The sequence below is a fragment of the Carassius carassius genome, chromosome 42 (assembly GCF_963082965.1).
Source record: "Carassius carassius chromosome 42, fCarCar2.1, whole genome shotgun sequence".
Lineage (NCBI taxonomy): Eukaryota > Metazoa > Chordata > Actinopteri > Cypriniformes > Cyprinidae > Carassius > Carassius carassius.
Window position 1 is genome coordinate 16,525,672 of NC_081796.1, and position 24,633 is coordinate 16,550,304.

At 36.6% G+C, this 24,633-nt stretch overlaps 1 protein-coding gene across 3 annotated transcripts; it reads left to right on the forward strand.

Moving 5' to 3' along the window:
- The first annotated feature begins 11,944 nt into the window (after positions 1 to 11,944).
- LOC132123834 (xin actin-binding repeat-containing protein 1-like) lies at positions 11,945 to 24,593 on the forward strand. 3 transcript variants are annotated; one of them, XM_059534524.1, is made up of 9 exons: positions 11,945 to 12,054; positions 12,563 to 12,728; positions 13,526 to 13,586; positions 14,311 to 14,685; positions 14,758 to 14,845; positions 17,408 to 17,553; positions 17,847 to 17,894; positions 23,566 to 23,696; positions 24,039 to 24,593. In XM_059534524.1, the coding sequence occupies exons 2-9, from the start codon at positions 12,574 to 12,576 to the stop codon at positions 24,187 to 24,189; spliced, it is 1,155 nt and encodes a 384-aa protein (XP_059390507.1). In that variant the 5' UTR covers positions 11,945 to 12,054; positions 12,563 to 12,573; the 3' UTR covers positions 24,190 to 24,593. The 3 variants fall into 3 exon arrangements, with proteins under 3 accessions (XP_059390507.1, XP_059390505.1, XP_059390506.1); XM_059534522.1 differs by lacking the exons at positions 23,566 to 23,696; positions 24,039 to 24,593 and adding an exon at positions 18,555 to 22,876; XM_059534523.1 differs by lacking the exons at positions 11,945 to 12,054; positions 12,563 to 12,728; positions 13,526 to 13,586; ... (2 more) ...; positions 23,566 to 23,696; positions 24,039 to 24,593 and adding exons at positions 15,164 to 15,793; positions 18,555 to 22,876.
- The last annotated feature ends 40 nt before the right edge of the window (positions 24,594 to 24,633 follow it).

The window sequence follows — 24,633 nt, forward strand, 5'->3', positions numbered from 1 at the left end:
CATTTTCAATTCCCTTGTCCAGTAAGTCACTGCAGTTTTGCTTTTTTAAAACGAAAATTCATTTTCATGGTAATCAGCATCATGCCACAAGTGTGTAATACACACCTCTATACACACAAAAACAAATATTTATTGTCCATGATAAGAGCTAGAGTGTTATCATATGGCTATCGACTACAGTTTAGACTACATTGTGCTGTAATGCTATAGAGACGTCCCTGCTGTAGGTCACGTATTCATAGATCTGAGGTTGTAAAATAGGGTAGACACCTACTAAACAATCTGGAGTTTAAGACCATTGCCCATCTATAACTGCTACTCATTGGCTTTCTATTCAGTCACAAAGAACTGATAAACAAGCAGCAAACACCACATATGCACTCACTCGTGCACATACACAAGCTCTTCATGTAGCAAAGACTGTATCAGTGCTCAAAGCCTGTGTGTGAGTAGATCCCTCTCGTCTGGGTTATTCTGCCTAATCCCATCACAAGACAAATCCCCTTTAGCCAAACACACACAAATGCACCAAAGTCCATTAAAAAAGATAACAGGTTTGCACAACTGAAACAAGCTCAATCAGAAACAGTGTACATCGCATGTGATCCTTGTTTGTTTGATGTCTGCTGGAGAAGTTGAGAAGATGGATAGAACGAGTGTGAGCGGGGGAGGAGGATGAAGAGAGTAGCAGGTGAAGTTGAATGGTGGGTTCTCCAGTATCAGAGGCCAGTAGGGCCTATTCATCTCCTCCTCCTCCTCCTCCTCCTCCTCCTCCTCCTCCTCCTCCTCCTCCTCCTCCTCCTCCTCCTCCTCTGACATGACACCGCAGGGGTCACCAGGGCTGCTTCTGGGAGCGGAATGTACCATAAAAACAATCCCTGTTTCACTCTCGCCTACCAGAGAGGATATGGATGAGACTGATCCAATATCACAAACCAACAGAATGCGATTTGACCATCTACCAATCCTCTTCATGTACGCCAAGGATGAACCAAATATTTAAAATTGGACAAGGGGAACAAGTGTCATGGGCGGATCTACAGGGGGGCAAGGGGGGGCAGGTGCCCCCCCACTCTAGAGCCTTGCCCCCCCAGCTGCCCCCCTAACTTTAATGATCCAAAAACTGTACTTACAAAAACAACCCACCACTATGTCCAATACATTTACCAAAAGTGAACAATTTAATTTTTAATTTTTAAAGTATTATTCGCCCTTCCCCCCTGCCCCTCAAATACTTAGTTACGTCCCTGATTCAAACGTGCAGAGCGGCGTTCGCTCAGTCTGGCTCATACACACAGCGAGTCTGCTTCGGTATGAAGTGAGTTTCCCCAGGTGTAGTTTAAACACACGTTTAACTTAAAGTTACATTTGTAATGAATGTATTGTATGCTAAAGACGATTCAGCATCAGCAAAAACACCGAGTCTATTAGGCTACGTTAGGCAAAATCAGCGGTCAAATCGCTCCCTCGTGATTTGTAAGAGCACTCTTCTCTTTGATTAGCCTGATTTTGATTTTAGTAAAGACAAGAACAGTTTAATAAAAAATATAAAATATTGAGGGGCAGCGCTAGGGCTGGGCTAATGGGGCTTAAGCCCCGAAAGTTTTTAGTAAAGCCCCGAATATTTTGTTAAATTGTCTTTCTCACAGAGCAAAACAATTCATCAGAAAAACAAATGTGAATAAGATTACAGCGGCCGCGATTAACTAATCATGAACGGTGCATATTACATTTTTATTTATATTTTTCCCTTTGCATTAAAGGTACTTTTGACGTGCTTTTGCAACGTTGAGCATTGTAGCCAATCACAGACATGTCTGTTGATCACATCGGCCAATCAAAGGCGTTTAAATGAGTCGCTGTGCTGAAGATGTGTTTTGCGCGAGCTCACCGAGTTCACGTTCGCAAACCTGTCATTATTATTGGCAATAAACTTAAGATGCAGATAAGAGATTCACTTGATATTATTATTGATGCTGCTCTGATGCACTACATTACGCAACGCTCTGTTTGTTGTTAGGAAGACTAAAAGTTCAGCGGTCTAGCTCATCAATGTCAAAATTATTAAATAAGTTAACAAATGCCTGGTAAAATGTAAGTAGATAATTTAATATTTGACTGTTTTACAATAGAAAAGTTCAACTTTTTTATTTATTTATTACATTTTGCCTTTTTGAATTGAAAATATGCTATAATTTCCTTGATTCATTTATGTAAATTAAAAATAAAATATTAGTTGCAAATAGTTACAATTATTTCACTAATACAACAAGCCTTTCTTTTTCTTTATTCCCTTAAATCGCTTTAATAATTAATTAATTACTTTAAATAAAAATACCCAATTTTAGTTTGGGCTGTTACGTTACAACACACAATACAGTGCCAGTTAGGAGATCGATCATTTGATTAAAAGTGTTTTTGTGTTTTTTTTAAAGCAATTCATATATAGGGATTCCATGTACCCCTGCCACCCTGCCAAGACCTCTTGCCACCCCTTTGCCCCCCCATGCAAAATTTTCTAGATCCGTCACTGACAAGTGTTAATACGTGTGTTTTAAGAATTAAAAATCCCATACTGACTGCCTATTATTCTGAATATTACAGAGATCTGAAATTTATTACAAATACTGTACATTTACATCACTGGAAACACTAGTATTGAATGCAATGGAATTTTTGTTTGCACAGAATTCTTCAGTTCAGTTCAGTTCTCAGTAGTTTAAATATCAACTGTTTTACATGTGAGTAAATTAGACATTGCATTAGATAATTGTTGACACACACACACTAAAAATCTTGAGAAACTAAATTAATGTAATATAACTCAGATCATTCATTTGGTCTTAAAATAAATTTGTAGCTTTTGATTGAAGACTTGCATTATTCAAGGCATCTTGGCAAAACTGACCATCATTTCAGTTTTCTGAAATTCTAATAGTTCCCGCTTAAAATCATTGCAAGAGTTTCTGGGAGTTGACGAAAAGCTAATAATTGATTAAATAACAAAAAACACAATACAAATAAATAAAAAATAAAAAAGCAAAACTATGAAACACTAGAAAATTAAAAATATTTGATTTACACTACAGTTCAAAAGTTTGAGGTCGGTATGAGTTTTGTGCTTGTTTTTTGCTTTTAATCAAGTTTCTTAGGCTCATCAAGGCTAAATTTATTTTACTGAAATATTAAAGAAAACATTATAGGTCAAAGGTGTTTGTTTTTTTAAGTTGGAGAATCCCTGTTCTAGGAGATACAACTTCAGACTTCATTTTGAATATTTGTTCCCTGATCCAGATCCTTTCCCACTGTTGCTCTGAGTCTCAAACCCTGACAGTTTAACAAATCAATCCATCCGCGTATTCCTGAGGTGTTAATGTATTACCAGAGAGAATCAACAGATGCCTAGCAGTCAAATGATAACCGGCCCAATAAAGTCTGCACACTGTGTGCGGCTGGTTATTATGCTCATGCGCACACACTTGGACGGAAGGAGCAGTGAAGCATGTTGCTTTGACGTAGCACTGCTTTGTGCTGACAGGAGGAGAACACAGAGGAAACACTGAGTACACTGTGCACACAGAGGAAACCTGATATTCCTGTTCCCAGCAGAGGACAGGCACCACACGAACTCTCACAGATTCACTCACTACTCACACAAATAAACACAACACACACCTTTTTTTTCTGATGTTACTTAGGTTTTTCTGAGATGAATGCTCAAATCAAATATGTATTGCATACAGGACATACCCTGATGATACTGTACCTACAGCTGTACTTTGAAACACTGCATTTTTCTACCGATGGCAAAAGTGATGATGTAGCAGAAACAGAATTTTCCACCATTACTGAGGATTCTGGATTATGTTTAGGACTGGTTTATTTCCTCTTTGACTGGCAAAACAACTTGTTTTTGTTTAGTGTATATATATATAAACTAATTAATAAAAAAATATATACATGAAACATTTTTAAAAGTTCAAAAGTTTCATTTCAAATTTTATTTGAAATTATATATATATATATACACACACACACACACACACACACATGCATAAGAAAAAAAATCACACACAATTGATAAACACATATTTTTTAAAGTATGGTCTTTAAAAGAATCGCTCAAAAATGTCTGAGCTTTGTCTTTGAAACACTTTGTAGTTCAAAGCTGTTTTCTATTGGTTCGAAGGTCAAGTGTAATACATGTATTGCTGCATCAAAGATGACCAAGTTTGTTCTGACTTTAATAAGGGACTCAGTAAAGCTGAAATAGCTGTCAGTCAATGCCATTTCCATGTAAGTGTCCGATTTTCGAGAAGGAGGTGTCATGTATTTACTAGCAAAACAAATACAATGACAGATAGTCTTGGATTGATGAGTTTATTTGCTGAATAAAACAAAAAGATTGGTCAGTTAGGAACTCGTACAATTCAACTTCAATTCTCTGGTATACTAAGCACACACTTCAAGGTGCGCTCCTTTTTTCTGTTGCTCTCACAACCAATCACAAACACTGTTGCTCTCACAACCAATCACAAACACTGTTGCTCTCACAACCAATCACAAACACTGTTGCTCTCACAACCAATCACAAACACTGTAGCTCTCACAGCCAATTACAAACAAGATCAAAAGTCAACTCAAATGAAAAGTTAACAGTATTCAAATACAATTATTAATACACAACAGGAGGCAACAACTTTCCATAGACACGTGGTTAATTTGATTACCAGTGAACCCAAGGAACCAAGATGTCTGCACGCTCATAGAATCACGTAGATTTTTTCTCATAAGCAAAGACAAGATTACAAGAAAACTAATGTTGAGATCACAAGAAAATAAGGCATGAATGCACAGCCTGTTTTCCATTATATCTATATATATATTATTATACCCAAAGTTTTTTTACTTTAACATAGTTTGCAAAGCTTGCAAAGAAAACTGTGACAGAGAGAACAGCTTTATAGGTATTAAATGTTTCAATCACTCATAAGCATGCAGGTCTGAAAATCGTTCAGACAGAAACGTGCTCAGGCTGAGCATGTGAGTCATGCAGCTCCATGTGCAAACAGCTCTCATCTTCCACAACAATCTCAGTGTGTCTCTAGGAAATGGTTACTCTATTGAGCCTTTGCAAATCAGCTTACATACCACGGCCGGCACACGTGTGAAATGTGCACTCTCACTCATGCACACGCTTGCAGGCCTGGCCCAGACACACTCTCTGAGAGCCACAGAGACAGGAGGTGGAGTCTCCGCCAGATTGGATCGGTTCCCATGCACAGAGGGTGTGTGTGTGTGTGCAGCAGCCCTCCCAGTCAGCTGGACTTCAGCACGTTTACTGGAGCAGCACACCTGCGTCCTAACAGCTGAGAAACACATTGATCTACCCATCTCGTTTCAGGACTGTCACCGCACTGAATTATAAAGCTTATATGCAGTCTGTCCTGCATAGTCATTACTATAAAATCACAAAATAATAACAGCATATATTATATGAAATGCAGGAAACAGACACAGTTTTTCCTGCAAGATCTTCCTTCTTTGAAAACTGTATAATTAATAAGATTGGTAACTGGACAATATTTAGAGAAGTTTCTAACATGCCAGCTTGTTGCAAATTTTGTGTTTGGAAATTTTTATGGTCATTTATACATATCTATACATGTTATGTATATATCACATATAAACTGATCACTCTGCTGTCTAATTAGGGTTATTAACAAACTATTAAAAACATTTTAATCATTGAATTAAATTATAGAAAAATTAAATATTAGATGAAAAACGTTAACTTCAATTAATTGCCAGATAAAATAACATATTGTAACTAATAAATAAATGCTTATTTACTAAAGGCTGAGAGGTTCAGAAATGTGTGCAAATCCATGGTTTAATCATGAATGCTGCTGACACATCTGCCTGGTGTTACATGCGTTCTTCAGCATCAGTTCACATTGTTCAACAAGTGATCTCAGCATCACACTATACTTTTTATCATCATCAGGGAGAATCAGTGTTATGTCTCCTCTAATGATGTGTTCATGAGCACAAAAATATTCCTCAATGATGTAATGGTTAAGTCATATCTATTGTCTTTACTGACATCACCACCCCTATGATCTGCACCACCTGAATGTGAAAAGGAATATCATATTGCTTCATTATAGCACTAAGCCCACACTGCTGACCAAATATAACGATGATTGCTGCCTGTGTCATTATCTTAATAATCTTCATCATAATCACCATCCCCAGAATAGAAGCTCACAGCATGTACTCGGACACTCTGTTTGCACCACTGGGAGAAATTCACAGCTGTCATCGTCAAGCTCTGCGTTTTCTCGGAATATCCGACTATCGCCAAACAACACAGCATAATGTCCTCACACTGATCCGGACTTGGTAGCATGTTATTTATTTTCATCAGGCGCTCAGCTTGTTCTGTGCCAGAACTTGTGTGAGCCCGTCCCCAGCGCAGCTGAGGGGAAAAGCTGCGAGATCAGTGAAGAAACGAACCCACAGGAGCAGTGAGTCAGATCTGAGTCAAGCCCTGCTCCCCACACAGTCACGATGCTGCTGATCATATCAGGTTTGCCAGCTGACCTTCTGAGGGTGGTATACGAGGTCTGTTATGTCAGGAGACTTGGGTGTTTCTTCAACTACTGTATGGGCACTTTTGGTCCTGAGGACTTGAGAATATTATTACACAAACACCCATGTATATATATATATATATATATATATATATATAATACCTTACATTATTATATTATTTATTAATTATAACAAAAATATTATTCAATATTATGTAACCATAGTTTTAAAAAAATGTCATCAGTATAAAAAATATAGTTTTTATTACTTTTATACCATGATTTTAAAAACACTTTTTAATAACAAATATAGATTTCTTGGACAAGGGTCAAATAAAATCTAAATATAAATGGCATCTGAAAAGTATCGAACACAAATGATGGCGCTGTGAAACCAAATTAAGTTAAATCCAAAAAAAATAAAATTGCATTCATTAAATGTAATAATTATATATTTGAATAACCACTACACTCACACTGGTATACTGACTTTTGTCACAGAAACACTGCTAACCACACAACAATTTGAGAGAGATGCAAAAAAGAGGAGACCAACACAGGAATTTAAAGAATCTGACTTGTCGGTGCAATAAATACGCATTCACACCAAGAATTCAGGGAATCGGCCAAAAGACAGGGGGAATGGAGACTGGGATCTGCCCACAAAGCTAAGATCAGTTTTGTTGTGAGCAGCTGCCTTGTGCTTCACATGCTGTAAACTGGAGAGGACAATGGGAGGACTTCATCAACGCAATTCACATTGTTGTAATGGGATCAAATTACAGGGTTATTTTTTTGTTTTTGTACTTTTTCTGAGAAGCATGGCTGCAAAAAAAGGCTCTGCATGTGTGTGCATGAAGAAATTGTGATATACAGTGAGATAAGGAAGAAGAGTTGAGTAAGAGTGTGAGTTTAGGTCAGTAAATATGTGTGTGCATACAGACTGACTGTAAGCACAGGATTACTCACTGTTCTCTGGGCTGCAGCTGGGACTGCTCCACTTCACTGCTTTGGTTGTCGCGGCAACTCAGTGCACGGCATGGGCATGCAGAGGGCACAATGCCAGGTAAAGTGGGGGATGTTGGCATCAGCCTGTAGTTCTTCCAGCTGGCACTGCCAGGAACTCGAATACCCTGCACAGAAGAGCCAACTTTATACAGACACCATCTTACACTTGTGCAAAATCTGCATACAGTAGATGTCAATAAAGGACTTGCAAAACAAAATATATTCCTTAATATTCCTCAAAGGTCCTCTTTTAAGGTTAAAATGTGAACACCTCCAATTTACTTAGATGCATTAAGACTATTTACAGTATTCTTGCCTAAAACTTTAACATTTCCTTGCTCAACAAAACGTCTAGCTAAGACTGGTTTGCTGGTCTTATCTGGTGTTCGAGTCTGGCCAGACTTTTCTTATTGTTGGTTTTAGAAACAGTTTTGGCACTTTTCAGTTGGTCAAACTGATCTGTTGGATGGTTTAGAGGTCATTTTACCACATTTTAGCTAGACAGACTGAGAGACCAGCTGGCTGCCAACTAAGCTAGCTGAACACTAGGTTAGTCAGGATGGGAGAACAGCTTAAACCAATTTAAGACCAGCTTGGCAAGGCTGAAAGAACATCTTAAACCAGCTAAGAGCAACAACAAACCATCTTAGCCTGGGTTAAACAGCTTAAATAGGGTAAGTTACAACAGTATTCCTAGAGAAAACACAACTCTACTTTAGTTAAGGGTGGAATTTAAAAATAAACTTATTAACTAACCTATTTGAATCCATTTTTGTTACATGTTCAGCTATTTAACACAGTATGTAGCAAATTAACACATTTAAAAAAATAATAATAATTCAGTGATTCCATAAAGACGGCAGTCTGTTTATCATTTTACCATGGAGCAATCTACATCACTGAACAACAGCTCTTTGTCCCTGTGCTTTCTAATGTTCAATCGGATGGGTCTTGACAACGACTCTCTCCTGCCCTCTATTGGTCGATTTGAAGTATTACTACGGTAAACAAAGCAGATCTGTGCGGCCCAGTTTTCATGATCTTGAATTTTGAACATGTGGTTTTCCAAACGTTCCCAAAGTTTTGTCAGATTAATCTGGCCAGAGGAATAACAGAAACTAAATCACAACATGACAAAAAATATACTAAAATCAACACAAGATAGTTCATTAATTTGTGTTGCCAATGCTTTGTGTATCAAGTACTAGCTACACAAAAACAAGCAAATAGAAATTAATGCTGGATTGTAAGGTGCTACCTATTTATATTAAACCTGGAGTTAAATATGGCTATGACTATAGAGTTGAACTTATGTTGAACTCATGTAAACGTCTGATGAATTGGGGCACCTTGCAGTCCAGATGGGATGAGAAATCCAGTCACATGAAAGCTGTTCATAACAGCTTATGAAACAGCAGTCTTCATAACAGATTAAAGGATTAGTTCACGAATAAAAATGTCCTGTTAATTTACTCACCCCCATGTCATCCAAGATGTTCAGGTCTTTCTTTCTTCAGTCGAAAAGAAATGAAGGTTTGATGTAAATATTCCAGTACTTTTCTCCATATAACGGTCTTCAGTGGGACCCAATGGGTTGAAGCCTGAAGGTGCAAATTGCAGACTTGTGTTCATGTTGCTTCCTTTTGAAAGAAATTCTTTCTATTTGTGTTTCTATCTTAGACTATTTTCTTTGGTGTTTAAGGATGTTATTATTTGTTTTTTATAACTCTCACAAGAATTTAAAAGACAAGTATTTTCTAATAAATCTGTTTATTTTCCTAGCTAGGTTTTTTATACGTAAATGCACATTTCTGTCTATCAAACCTCTATTTTTTATTTTCTGTAAAGACTTGAAATGTTATTTGGATACCATGCCCTCTTCCAGCAATGTCAAAGCCTTACAATCCTATATGTTGTGCACAAAGTATGATATTTATGCTTTTTTTATAATGTGCTATTGACTAGGTGTTGGGAGTGTGGGATTTAGCAAACTTAATATTTTATTTTATATTTACTAATTTTAATTTGTATTAATTTATTTTTATTTCTTCTCAAATGTATTGTTTTTATATATATATATATGTTTTTTTTTTTTTTTTTTTTATAAATTACCCCTGACTTAGTTTATTGTTTTTGGCTATTTTCCAGGTTCTTATTATTGTTGTTATAATCTGATTTAAGTTTAAATTATGTCTATTAATCTTTATGTATGTTCATTAATAAAGAAAAAAAAAACAAAGCGAACAAGCAAAGAAAGTTAAATGCCCTTTAGCTTTAAAAGGTAAAACAACAATGTCTTATGATTTTGAAGTTGGAGAAGAAAATGAGAAAGATGAAGATGAATATGAAGAGCTAAAGACATGAACATCTTTATAAAAACATTTAAAAGATAAATAAAAAACAGTACAGAAATACATATCAAGTATTTAATGAATTTGTTTAATACATTTATAATAATATTCCAAGTAGGATGTCACAACCTGTCATGTAAATGACTATTTTTTAGTTTTAGAGCAGTATTAATTAATATTCAGTCATTAAATCTTAAAGATGAGATGTTTAGATATTTTACATATTCACTAAATCATAACATGGATCTCATGCTTCAGCAATAGTTATGTAGTAAACAGATCTACTCTAAGTCCTTCGAATAAACACTTCACTTAAACACACAGCTGATCTTGGATCAGAGAAGCAGGATAAATAATACACTGGGGACTCAGGAAAGACAAAACAAATACCTCTCTTTGCCCCATTGACAATGGTAGAGTCTTAGATGGAGACAGACTGTCAGATCAAGGCAGAAACTCAAATCCAGTCATTTCCTGGACTGCCAAGGACCACTGAAGTTCATTCAAGTGAATTGTTCAACACATGACAGCCCCACACACAAACATGAGCATTACAGTCAGAGCACCCATAGCCCATAAACAAGGCATTTCTTTGATTCTGGAATTATCACTCTCCTGTTGGGCATCATGGATGATTCGAAGGCTTTGCAGAGTTCTCCAGTGCCACTTACAGGGTGTAAAAATAGCTTGCACCTCCAATTCAACTGAGAAATTTAGCTTAAAATAGGCGACAGAACTAAAGGAAATAATTTGACAGCAAAGTGCGAGCACAGAGAGCAGACAGACTAGTGTTAGTCTAAAGATATATGGCTTTAAAAAGGTAATTTGTCAAACAGACCCAGCTAATTAACTAAGCAGTTCAGGATTAATGACGAGCATTTCCTCGGGTATTATCTTAAAACTATTTTATAGTAATTTAAGAGTGTAAAATCTGCATAAGGAAGATGTTGATGCAATGAACTGCAAAATGAAAATAATTCCAACTTTGCCTCTAATACAAATCAAGACTTTATTGTGAAAAACTGATATAAAGTATCAGCTAGGAACTATTTATTTTTAGCCCAAAATTTTTACTCAGAAATAATCTTAACGTGTTAATGCCAGACAAACTACTATTCTAAAACAATGTAATGATTCATTGTTTACCAGGTCTTTGAAGAATCCATTCCTAACCTGTTTCCAGAGTGTTTTCATGTTATCAAATAACATGCAAAAATCTGTCACACTCATTAATAGAACACAGATTATGAACACTGTGTAACTTCGGACTAATAGGTTAATCTATGCATTTCTCAACTGGTTTCTCGGTTCCTAATACAGAATCGCGCGTAAAATTTAGACACAACAAAATGCCTCATAGCTGTTTTTGGCAGCTCTTTTTAGGAACGAGATGCCACGCCGACTCTCAGACAGACTCTGAACATAAGTGTCTACAGCAGTCTCTACAAGGGCAAAAGTCAACAGGCAGCTCGACCCTAATAAGAGAAGGCATCAGGGGTCCCAGAGACGTGACCTGGGTCATGGTTGAGTAATACAATCTAACCATCTGTTTAACACCCATCACTGCGTGTGATGTAATGATAAATTGCAGAGAATAATTTAAGATGAGCTTAGATTAAGATAAGATATAAAGCAATTCAATTTTTAACTCACAGCATTATTGGATTAGAAGAGTATGTGTGCTAAATAAATCTGATCATAAAAACACAAAAACACAGAACATTGTATCCAGGAAATAATATTTAAGGCAAGGCACTAGTTGAAATGACATGCCTTGAATGTGAGAGAATCTCCTGAGGTGACAGACAGCCAGGCTTGATAAACGCTACATTCGTTTTGCACATATTACACAACATATGGGCAGAGACAACATGTAACGTGTACATTTCTAAAGTAGCAGCCATGTGTTTTAATAACTGCAATCAAAAAACTAAAAATGATCCAGCCTTTTTATATTGTATGAACCTTCACATGAGGCAGTTTTCACAGCGTCAGGTGTAATAAACCGCCTGGACTTTGCCCACAGATTCTGCATTGCGTGCTCATAGAGAACTATCTCCAGGAATCTGTGAATGGAGTGAGCAACACACTTTTCAGAGGTAAAATATTCACTTATTTTAACAATTTCATGTCGATATATAAAAAATTTGTATCAGATTAAAAAACAACCTGAATTTGTAACAGAAGCTTTAAAATGGAATCATCACAAGGTCTATTTAAAATATATTTAGCTTTTTAAAGTGCATAACAATGGCTTTTGTGCGCTCGGTAAACGACAGATGGCTAATTACTAGTTAGCAGATGATAACTGGTATTTTCAACACTGGTAATGATTAATATGAGTTATGTGAAAATTAATCAAAGATGTATGTGTTTTCTGTATAATTTAAAAACAAAGTAGACATTTCTTCTTACTGTGCATATGTTCACTTATAATGTAAATATGAAAACTGTAATAATAATAATAATAATAATAAACATACTATAAAAATCCAAATTTTAAACGTGCAGTTCAATTATCTTTTTAAAAATCTAAGACCACACCACCTGAATGCCACAAATGTGCTCTCTGTCAAACACCATGTGATTTGTGCTCACACTGTGTAGGTTAGGCTGTGATGAAGGACAGAGTATTAGGTGAGGAAGAAGAAATGGAAGTGCATAGCAGCTTACGGAGGGCCCAGTCTCTCAGAAGTGTTTCCACCGATCGTGTCCCGTCCTGGACTGAAGCTGGACTTGACAAGAGGACTTCTGTCTCTCAACTTGTGGCACAGTGAGGGAGAAGCTCCTCTTTCTTAGTTCACCAGTAGTTCACCAATAAATACATGCTCTTCCATCATTTACTCATCATTATGATGGCCTAAACCTGCATGACCTGCAAGAATGTCTGAGCTGCTCTCGTAACATGAAAGTGCATTGGCACCAAGTTCTGATGAAGGGACAAATGCAATAATTTAAGTACAATAAAAGTTTTCCATAAGATTCATTCACTACATATATTCTAAAAGTTCTAAAGCCATACAATACATTCGAGGGACAGATTAAATTTGAAGTTGTTATCCACTGAAACTCTTGCTTGATATTTAGTTACCATTCACTTCCTCTGTATGGAAACAAGAAGCTTAGACATTCAGCTAGACATATCTTATTGTGTTGCTAAATAAAATGAACAAGGTTTTGAAAGACATGAAGGTGAATAAATTATGATAGAATATTCAATTTGAGTAATCCACTGCCAGTAATCCAATCCAAGAGTTTTTCATTTGTTTGGTAATAAACTCCCAGAGGGCTAGTTCACCCAAAAATGAAACTTCTTTCATCATTTTGTGACCCTCAACTTTCGGTTGAACACAAAAGAAGATTTTTGGAAGAATTTTTTTTTGTTTTTTTTTCATACAGTGGATATTTCTTCTCTTAATGAGCTCAGTGTTAATGTGTAACTCTATGATAAAACTGTAAAGTATGCCGTTAAACAGAAAGTGAAACTAACAAATCTATTCACTGGAATCAATTAAAGTAAATACATGACTTTATCAGAGCTTCTGAACATCATGTCTTCACCACCACCAGGTACCAAAACTCTCCTGGAAGAAAAACCAAAGAAGGTGATTCAGGGGATATAAAACATGAGGTAAACACACAAAACCTCAGACACTCTATTAGATTTATTAAGTATTATTACATGGCTTTCTGAAATGCTTGATTCCGACTGGTCAGTCATGAAAATCTGAGTTTGATTGTTCCCCAATAATCACTGTTTGTAATAGCAATGCAGTTTAATAACTGCTCATGCAGGTATCTGAGACTGACACTTCTTCACATTTCTCTCATATCACACCGCAAACTTGTTCTCTCATTTCATTCAAATGCTGCTGGTGCCATTTTGCACCATTTCTCAACTGTATTTACTGTAAAATGAATCCAAAGGACTTTAGTATTAATATTAAGCCTATGGTGTTATGGTAAATGTTTGTCTTGTTGCCAGAACAAATTATTTATACAGTGTTATGGGTTATACAATGATAACTGGGTAAGATTTTAAAATAAAACCGGTATTTATCCCCATCATGATTTATGTGGGAGGAAAAACTGTGTAATGAATGTTAAGATTGTATAATATTCCTTAAATGTCCTGATAATTAGTTTAATTAATAAACTATTTAAACTCATATTTTTTTCTGTAATAATTTACTTATGTAACAAGCAGCCATGTAACAAGATTATGATAGTGTATAATGAGATAATAGTGTATAATTTGCGATAACAACCAGCTGGATGTACATAATCTCTCACTAACATTTGATACCATCGTAGTCCTATGATTGTGAAGGTGTTTTCTTATTTATCTCCTCCAGCTCAATATGCGGACCACAACAATTCCTGTCAGTGAGAATGAGAGCAGAGTTGAGACACTAGTGAGGAAGACTGATGTCAAAGAGAGCTCCAGGGTCTCTCCTCTCTCCCGCAGTAAGTCTATGGAGAGTCTCCCTCGGCACAGACCTACAGGCACCACAGCACTCAGGGCGCTCTTTGAGTCAAAGATCACCACCCAGACTGAGTCCAAGAAGAGCAAGACGGCACCTGAATCAGCGAGCGCTGAGAAAGCCAGTAACACTACTCTCTCCGATAACAAGAATGCTGAAGACACAAAGCCACAAGTACAGGCAGAGGTTAATAACAGCCTTAATGAACAAGAGAAAGTGACTGAAGAGGTTCAAGTGATAACAAAGGTAAAGAGTTGGACCTTAAAGAGATGTGCATTTGAGGATTTGTATTTACTGATGAAATAATTACTCTTTTAGAGTGCAAGAACAAAGCAGAGCATAATCCGATCTGATAGAAGAAAGACAGTTTCTGGCATTTATAGTGAAAAAATATCCTCTCCAGAGGGTGAGTACATGCATAACTTGATTTTTACATTTTATAAAGATAAAATGGGGGGGGGGGGGGGGGGTTATATATAATAATAAAATAGAGAGAGAGAGAGAGAATTATATTAAAATGGTTTTAAAAATAAGTAAATGTTACATATTTATTTACTATCTCACTGCCTGCCATGACGATCAGGAGTTCTGGGTGATAATTGAAATTTTATTTTATTATATTTTATACAATTTTATGCTAGTGCTATAGATTATTTTACATATTTTTGTTATATATTTTTGGGGTTAGTTCAAAACTCCAACCCAAATGATGAGCAATCTTAATACCAATGCTTACTTCTGCAAACACCACTAATAAGGATTCTAGTTCAAGGTTAAATTTCATATGTTGACAGAGTGTCATGTGACCTAAATGTCAAGAGCAGCAAACTATATACTAGACAATGCGAGACACAAAACAAAAACCTATAATATTTCAAAAACTGTTTATTCAAACTACCATATACTTGATTTTCTAATATTTTGTTCATGCTATAACTTGGGCCACATGTGAGAGGTCTCCACATTTTAACTGAGGAAACGCCAGATGACATCACGGCAGGAGCAACAACTGTTCACATTGATATAAGATGAAAATAACATGCTTATTTTAGTCATTTCTGAGTGCTGGGTTGAGGCAGAATGGAAAAGTAGGTATATATCTCAACAAGTGATTGACTCAGCCTGGTGTAGCAATAGCAGAATAGCTCCTAAAATAGCTGGCTGGCATTTATCCTTCCATGAGAGCCAGATGGGGTCAGCTGTTACCAGCTCAGAAACGGCCACAGGCTTGCTGACACACTTGGAGGACACACATGGCCACTAGACCAGTCAAGTATCATTACTGAACTAAGTTATAAAGTAATTCAGAGGGATTTGAATTAAGCTTATGAGCAAAGAGAAAGAGCGCTGAATGGTGAGTTTATGTGTACACATTTTTAAACCGTTTTATTGTATTAAGTAGAGCATGTGCTAAAGAGGATTTCTCCCAAAATGTCTATTACAGAAGACCACTGTTGTGTGACAAAGGACACTGGTTTACCAGAATAATAATAACTCACTAGCATGCTGAAATTAAAGAGGATGTCTATTTGGACACTTTGCCTCATCACACTTTATTTTTAGACGGTTTTAAAGAAAATGTTGTTAATTAATAGCTCTTGGAGAATGTATTTGTGGTCAACTGGACAACAAGATTCAACCAGTGGTTATGGAACCAAGAAAAATAATTATATAATCATTGTGATACTAAGATCAGTTGATAGCAAGAGTGATTTAAAGCAGGAGCACTCCCCAAGTAAATATTTTACTACGGTAAAAAAAATAGACTCAAATTTATCAGATAGTGGGTTTCTGTTCCTGCGTGCTATTCAGATACTAAAATACAGTTGATCACAATTTTATTTCACAGGCTTGAAGCAAGACAATATTTTGTCCTTGAAACTGATTATTAGTCTGTATCCTTCTGCTCACTCAAGCAAGCTATGTGCTGGTTCTTGGTTTGCGACTGGAAATCTCATTGGTATCTGTGTCACGGAGAGTCAGATGTTTTCCAGCCTAGTTTCTGAGCACACTTTGCACACTACACTGATGGCTTGCATTTATAGCAGCTGTCCACATTACTATAATGAGAGCTGGCAGAGCAATAACCATGAACATTTCAAAAAGAAAAAAGACTTACATAATTTAACATTAATAACAAAAAATTCTTAATGGAAGCATGAGATTAACTGTTTTATGTAAAAATGAATAAATCAATCACAGTTTTCAAAAAGCAGAGGTCCGTGAAGTTCCTTTGGGGATCTGTGGACATATAGGATTTTATTTTCTATTGTCCAAATGTGATGCATGAATGATCTGTTGTGCAATAAAAAGTGTAATAGTGTTTGTTAGTGCTATAAAAATTTAAATCATTATAAACTGTTATTGACCAAATTCTGACTTTTTTATATTTGGGGGTGCTTGTGTCCACTGAAAAGTGTACAGAAGATGAGGGGGTCTCTGGGTGTGTAGAAACTCAATAAATTATGGTAGTCTATTAAATAGTACATTAAGCACAATTATAAAGCACATATATCAGTCGAAGCTGATTGTAAAATTATAATAATTTTGGAAGGCTTTAGTATGATGATAGTATTTAAGGTTATGAATGGAGATGATTTGGTTTGACACAGACTTTGCATCATCAATATTTACTGAACACTTTAATCTAAAAGTCCTGCTAAAAGTTTGCTGGGTTACAGATAAAGCCTCTTGCAAAACTAACAAACAATTTCCCTGACAAATCACATGCCTGCTCACCTCCGACTGAAAGACAAACTGTTCTTTTTAAATGAAACTCATATCTAACAGTTCAGAAAATCTTTGGTGCCTCCTGGTGTGTGTGTCGGTGTACAGTGTCGGCTGTGGGTCTTGGTTGTAAAAGCACAGATGTTGACCTTGATTTTATTCCTTTATTCAAGAAAATTAAGAGACAAAGTTTGAGTCACAATAACCATATCATGATTCTGATCTTTCTGTTGCGTTTCAGAGGATAAAAGAAGGTCAGTCGCAGACTTCAGAGACAGCTCGGCTCTCTACGAATTGGAGAAACCCTCTATTTCTGTCAAAGCTTTGTCTGCACTATATCTGTCAAAAGTGGCAGCTGCAGAACCTGCAGGAAACCTCTTGAAGCCAGTTAGTACTTGTAGCTACTTTAATTCTTCATGATACACGTGGTGACCTTCGGGGCCAGGTGGATGAGACAGACTAAAACAGGCAGCAGGAAGAACATGCTGCTAAATAAAATGCATGTAACAATTTTTAATTTTGTTGGTTTATGTCAGTGCTCTAGCTAAAAGTTGCTAAAAAAGCATGGGTATTTATAAATGCTAATATATGTTTTAAATAAATAAAAAAAACGTTCCTATTTATTTTTTATCAAATAACCTCACACATACTAATAATTCCCCTGTTTGTGTTTGGTCTAGGACCATAATCTCACTTCTCCAACTGGAAAAAAGCCAAACGCGAACAAGGTAAGGAAAATTAGATTCAAATAAATACTTTAATCCAGTGGTAAAACTTATTTTGGCTTCTTTATTTGATTTAGAGTACAAATTAACCACTAGCAAACATCACCCCTGATGTGAATTCTGGAGAATTGTTTTTAATGTGTGTGTGTAAATGTGTTTTATTAAAAATTAAGCAGTTTATGTCATATTATGCACCTTATTCTTAAAAATAAGAACGCCTTTTTTTGTTTGATTGTTTAGTGCTCTAATACATTGGCAGATTGTCTTTCTTTAATTGCATACTCACATAAATAACAAATTCTGGTTGTGAACCCTTAGCTTTTGAAATAAAATAATAAAGGAAATTTAATTTACTGTGTTTGATTGATTAACTACTCATTTGCAGGACAGAATATATAATCATTGCTGATGAGTTCACCGGTCTTTGCACGCATAATCACATTACTAACATAAGTTATAACATTCTCAACTGCCTGCATTCAGATTGCTGACATTATTAACTATTAGAATCTTTTGGCACAAAACACTGGTTTTCTCTGGCATGCGGTTTGGCTTCCTTACAGTTCAACAGGTATGTTTAACTCTTTAACCATTTATGTTTGCTCAAAATGAATAATAATAGGCTAATGTTACCTACAATAATCTAATGTGGTTGTTTTTTAGATGGCTGAAGGTGCACAAAACAGCATTGCATATGCACCTGAATCAAATCCACCAATACACCATCTGGAAACCAACTCTGAAGAACATGAACAACCCTTTACTTCACCACCCCCTACACGGGACGCAATGTCTATTCTGCACCAACGCCAACAGAAATGCGAGCTTAGACGGCTGCTAAAACACACTTATCCTGAGTTAAAAGATTTGGACAGTTTGGTAGAAGAGGAGTTGGCTGATATTCTTAACTTAGACCCAGTCACAGACACGGAATATCAAACTGAGGTTCAGTCTAGGTGCTGGCTGTTTGAGAACTGTGAAATCAATTCAGTGGATAGCCATGATCAAAAAGCACAGATGAAAAAGGAGTTTCAAGAGGGCGACATCAAGAGAACTGTCTGCATGTTTGAACAACCTTCGTCTAACTCCTACAACAAAGACAACAAACTCAACAAATCAGAAGAAGTGACATCCGAGGAGAGCATCAAGGTGGATGTGAAAGCTACGCGAAAAATGTTCGAAATTCATTCAATGGACAGTCAAAACCCCTGTCCAAGAAAAAATCTTTTTTGTGAGGAGAAAAGACAATCAGGCCAGAAACCGAAGAGTGTTTCTGAGACTGATGGGAAAAAAACATCAGAAATTTGTCATAAAAGTCTAACCAGTGATGTCATTGACACAAATAAGGTGTTTGTAAGTATATCTAAAGCCAAACAGATCTTCGAAACAATATCACATGACAAGGGGAACATTTCACCAACAAATGACAACTTGATCCACGAAGAACTGATAAGGGCAAATGTAAGAAACAGAGCTCAAATGTTTGAATCAACTCCACTTGATAGGATCAATCAGCAAACCAAAGAAGAATTAGAAACCATCATGGAGAACACACAAGAAACACTAGTTTCTTTATGCAACTTCAGTATCGTGCATTCTGATGGAACCATCCTTGAAGCTAATGAAACTGGCCATGTCAAGAAAGCAAGATATCATTTCATACGAGAAGAAACAAGAGCAGCAATTCATGATGAAGAGATAGTGACTAGATCCATAAAGAGCATTATGCTTCAGATGCTACCAGGAACAAACCTGAACCCAACTGTGACCTTCCTTAAAGAGGACAGTCAGGGCAATGTGGAGATTCAGCAAGTAGATGTCCCTATTCACCAACTTCCATTCACTCGAGATAAAGAGTGCAGAAATGCAAATGTGGTGCAAATTACTGAAGATCTACTTAGTCAAAAGAATTCACTGAGAAAAGGAGTCTTAATACAGGATGGAACCACAGGAATGAGAGAGATAACTGTGTATGCTCTATTTATCCACAGTGAAGACAGTACAGGGGTTATGGAGTTTGGTCAAACTGATTTTAGAACCATTCCCTCAAGTCTAAGGAATGTTCCAGAGTCTGAAAATGGGGATCTGAAGACAGATAGTTCATCAGAAAGTTATTCAGTATTAGATACAAGCAAAACTACTAATAATGTGCAGTTATTCCAGAGCTGCATTGAGAAAGAAGACTTTAATCATCTAAAATGCCTGCAGGAAACCTCAAATGTAGATATAGGTGCATCTACTGGGGATACAACTGAGATTATATCAGGTAAAGTTAACAATATCAAAGCCCTTTTTGATACAAATATAGATGACACAAGCTTTAACATGCAGTCCAGTGAAAACAAGTCAAAATGGTCACCTAAAGAAAGATTGGTAAATGATGAAAAAGATAATGCAATAGCAACAATCCAATCTGAGCATAGTCCTGACACAGGGGACAATCTGAAAAAAGAAAAGATTCCCCAAAATCAGGATATCATGAATGATGGAGTTGTTCTTCAAGCAGAGTTAGTTGACGTTGTTGAAGATGATGAGTTGGTGAATCTACAAACAGCCATTATGAACCTTCATCAGGCGACAATGGAGGCAAAAGCTCTTCAGCGGAGTGTACAAGCAAAATATACCTCCCAGACAAACCAAACCCACCAAATCTTTGATTCTGGTTCAATGACCCAGGAGTTTGCACATGTGAAAAACAATGATAATGTAAGGGAGAATAACGAGCTCTCACAGTTTCCCAAAACTGAACTGGAAGAAGAAAGTGAGGATGTCATGAGAGGTAGCATACAGGCAGCTCTGGATTCCTTGGGAAAATCAAACTTCAATGTCACAAAGGGTGATTTTAGAGCTGCCATGATTTATAGGAATTCTGGTAACGGTTATGCAGGACAAATAAAGACAAATGATTTGATGATGAACCAGCCAAGCGAAAGGAATAAAGAAAGTAAGTCAGCAATATCTTATCCTGTGCCTCAAGCTGAAAAGGAAGCTTTAAAATCACCTGAGGGAACGAACACAACCCCTTGTGAAAGGCCAGTCTCCGTAGGAACACCAGCTAAAAATCTTAAAACTCCTATTGGACCCAAACCAGCTATCCCCCCTAAACCAGATCATTTAAAAATTAAGCCAAACCTTCTAGGTTCTGAAATTTACACAGAACGTCTCAACAAATGTCAAGTCCCTCCTGCTTCTTCAAAACCACCAACTGAGCAGATTAAACAATCTTCAATTTCCAAATCATGCCCAGACTCAATGTCTCAGGAAGATGCAGATGAAAGTGTAGAGCATACTGATGCCAATGAAACAGAGCCTAGTAATACATCAGTGAGGATCACTGAACATCCTAGAAATGAAAAGCTTAATTGTGTTGAGGTTGTTGAAGAAACTCCAAAGAGCTCCCCAGAAAGCATTGTCAATGAATCTTCCTCTGGATTTCACACAACTCTGCAAAACTTCAGGGTAAAGCAAAGTGGTTCAGTGCCTCCTGTAAAACCTAAAAGAATCAAAATGGCAGAAAAAAATCTGAAAAACACAGACAACACCAATCCATTCAACTCTACCACTCTGGAAATTGAGCCAGCACAGGGAATCATCACTCCTCATCACGACAATGATTCCTCAGACGAGACCTGTAAGACAGAGAGCGAAAACTGTAAGGAAAGAAATGATAAAAGTGGTGGTCAACAAGTTAGTGGGGTGGTCAGACGGGAAAAGAAAATTAGAGGAGAGACTGAGGATGAGCGGAGGCAGAGGCTTTCGGTGCACATGGATGAAATCATAAAAGGAAATGTGCCAGCTGTCATGGAGCTCTTTGACAAGCTGAAAAAGCAAGAAGAACTGAAAAACATACTCTCCAAAATGGAAGAAATTGAAGAAGACACCAACAAAGTGGATGTGAGCTCACTTAAAAATTTTTTTGAGAATGTTCCAGATTGGGTTGTGCCTCGAGAGCCAAAAATAGTCACACCAAAACATACTGAAACACCTAGTAAACCTGAGATGATGTCATCCATGGAGGTGGCTTTTGGGGACTTAGAGAAAGCTGGTACAGAGATAATCTATTTAAAAGACCAAACGCTTGCCAGACTCATGGATATAGAGGAGGCCATTAAAAAGGCTCTTTACTCAGTATCAACTTTGAAATCTGACTCTGACATTCTAGGACTCTCTGGTCTCTTCAGGGAGTCAATGGTGACCATACAAGGTTCATCTCCCTCAGGTAATATCAGGAAAATCAGCATTGGGTCAAGCAAATCACCAAAAGCTCAAAACCGGATTGGAAAGATGGTTTCTGAACAGTCAACGACACGAAAAAGCCCAGAGCTTTTTATTCCCACAACCAAACAGAGATCAGCCTCACCGACATCTCCTTCATTTATTTCCATTCAGTCTGCAGCGAGGAAGCCTTCAGAGCTGCCATCATCTCAGAACAGTCCCCTGAAGGAAGAACCAAAGGAAGAGACCAAGCTACAGTGCTGCTGTAGTGTGCCTTCAGACCGCAGGCAATGTTCAGTCGCAAAAGGGCCATCCTCAAGCCCTGTGATATCACAACGGCAGGTCAGTGTGCTGGAAGTGCAAACGAAGCCTGAAGAAGAGGGAGTCATTGGAACAAAAACCATCAGCGAGAACTACGAGAGGAAAGATTGCTTCGGCAACAAGTTCTACTCCTCGAAAACCTCCACGGTTGTGACAACCCAACCTGAAACCAGAACAACTTCTGAAAAGCTCATCATGAGCAGTCCAGCCACATCGGAAATTGTCACATACCCAAGAATCAACACACCTTTTTATTAGAGAAGACTGTCCTAAACTGTAAACTGTTGGTTGTCATGTAACTGCATGATCTAATGATGTAACAGCCAATGCATTTTTGTACTTTTTGCTTGGTTATTTTTTGTCATGCAGTAAAATGGATCTGATATTTCTGTGAATACAATATAGTTTGAATTACTGCCATATTTGTTAATAAAAATAATTGAAACATGTCACGTCACATAACAAATTTCAGTAAAAAGTATGTTTTCATACGAATAACTTTTTTTGGAAGTTTCACACTTCTAAAATTGCTAAAAATGAGATTGGATATGGACTGAAACACAGTGATCAACCAAAGTATTTCCCCCAATTTTTCTGGTAACATTATTTGCTAAAAAGTCAAGCATTTTAAAATGCCTAGCAGATCAGTATTTTATGTACATTCAAAGATGCTTATAAATCAAAACATATAATCCTGTGTTTTTAATAATCAACATTTCTATTTAAATGCTTTACATTTTTAAATCTATTTAACTATTTAAATGTACATTAATAATGATCCGTTAAGCATTTCATCAAGTTATTTTGTTTGTCAATGAAAAATTTATTATAAAGTATTTTTAGAATTTAATAATTTAGAAGCTTTATTGATCTTAAGAGGAGTACTGCATCATGTTGGGATTCCAGACATTGAAAAAAAATTACCAAAGGAAAAAAACATCCAACTAACAGATAGTGAAGCCAAAATACAGCTTTTACCATGACACCATGCAAATACTATCATTTACACCAGTGTTTTACAAGCCAATGCTGCATTAAAAAAGAAATCCCATCCTAATAGATTAAGTGAATTAAAAGCCAACTTCTGACCCCAAGACTTATGGTACGGTGGTGTGTTAACCCTTTTATGTGACTGTAGTTTCAGCCAGCAGCTCAGGAAACATGCTCAGCTTGTCTGAAACCGGTTTACCCAATGGAAAGAATGGCAGCTGATAAAATCATTTTTCACAAAACCTGTTTCTGCTGCAAACACTGCAAAAAGAAACTGAGGTAAGAATGTTTCTGATCATTATAAAAGCTGATAATGAACATCAATGAAATTGAAATATGTAAACACATTACATTTATGAGTCTAAGTGAGTGAAAACACTTTGGCATCACAATGCAACTAGACCATAAATCACAGCAAATTATTAAATAGGAAGTGCTGAAGTTGCAGTTTTGCACCAGCGTTCAGACTTTGTCTCTTAGGATGTTAACGTACAGTACTTTGCTGACATTGCAGTTGTTGCTTAAAACTGTTAATCTACAAATATTCTCCATATTAATGTGGTTTTTATAGGCAACAAATAAGAAATAAACATGCTGAAAAGATGTTTTGCTTGGTTTTAGCCTTCAAAACTACGCGCCTCTCTATGGGGAATTCTACTGTGTTTTCCACTATCAGCAGCTTTTCAAAAGGAAGGGCAACTATGACGAGGGCTTCGGCCATCAACAGCATAAAGACCGTTGGGTACAGAGGAATGACACGAAGATCATTTAGAACTACTGAACAAGTATATTGGCTGTAACCTTGTCTAAGAGCTGGTCTGATGTATGCAAATATTATGTTCAGGTCTTTTTGCAATTGTGCTTTGACACATTTAAATCAAATATAAGGAGTCAACATGAACATAACTTGATTTCATAAAGCAGTTTATATCTATATAAATCAATATCATGCCATATATTCTAAAATGTTTATGTTTGAGATCTTGATAAAATGTGTTTTAGAGCTGTAATACAAAATACTTTATATAACTGGTTGATGTTCTTAATTTTTTTTTTTATGTGCTGAAAATAGCATGGATGTCAGGGATAAAAGCAAACATGCAGATGTGTACAAAGCTTTGAGAAGCCATTTCATTGTCTCAATTACTAAACTTAATAAAATAAATTCTTGCTTCATTGAAGGCTTTTAGTTGACCCAAGTTTGCTGTAGCATCTG

Excerpts from the sequence above, each read along its gene's own strand:
- LOC132123834 (XM_059534522.1), top strand. The coding sequence starts at position 12,574 with ATGAAGGACAGAGTATTAGGTGAGGAAGAAGAAATGGAAGTGCATAGC. Across the intron at positions 14,846-17,407 it reads AAAAATATCCTCTCCAGAGG|AGGATAAAAGAAGGTCAGTC; the intron begins GTGAGTACATGC and ends GTTGCGTTTCAG. Across the intron at positions 17,554-17,846 it reads CAGGAAACCTCTTGAAGCCA|GACCATAATCTCACTTCTCC; the intron begins GTTAGTACTTGT and ends TGTTTGGTCTAG.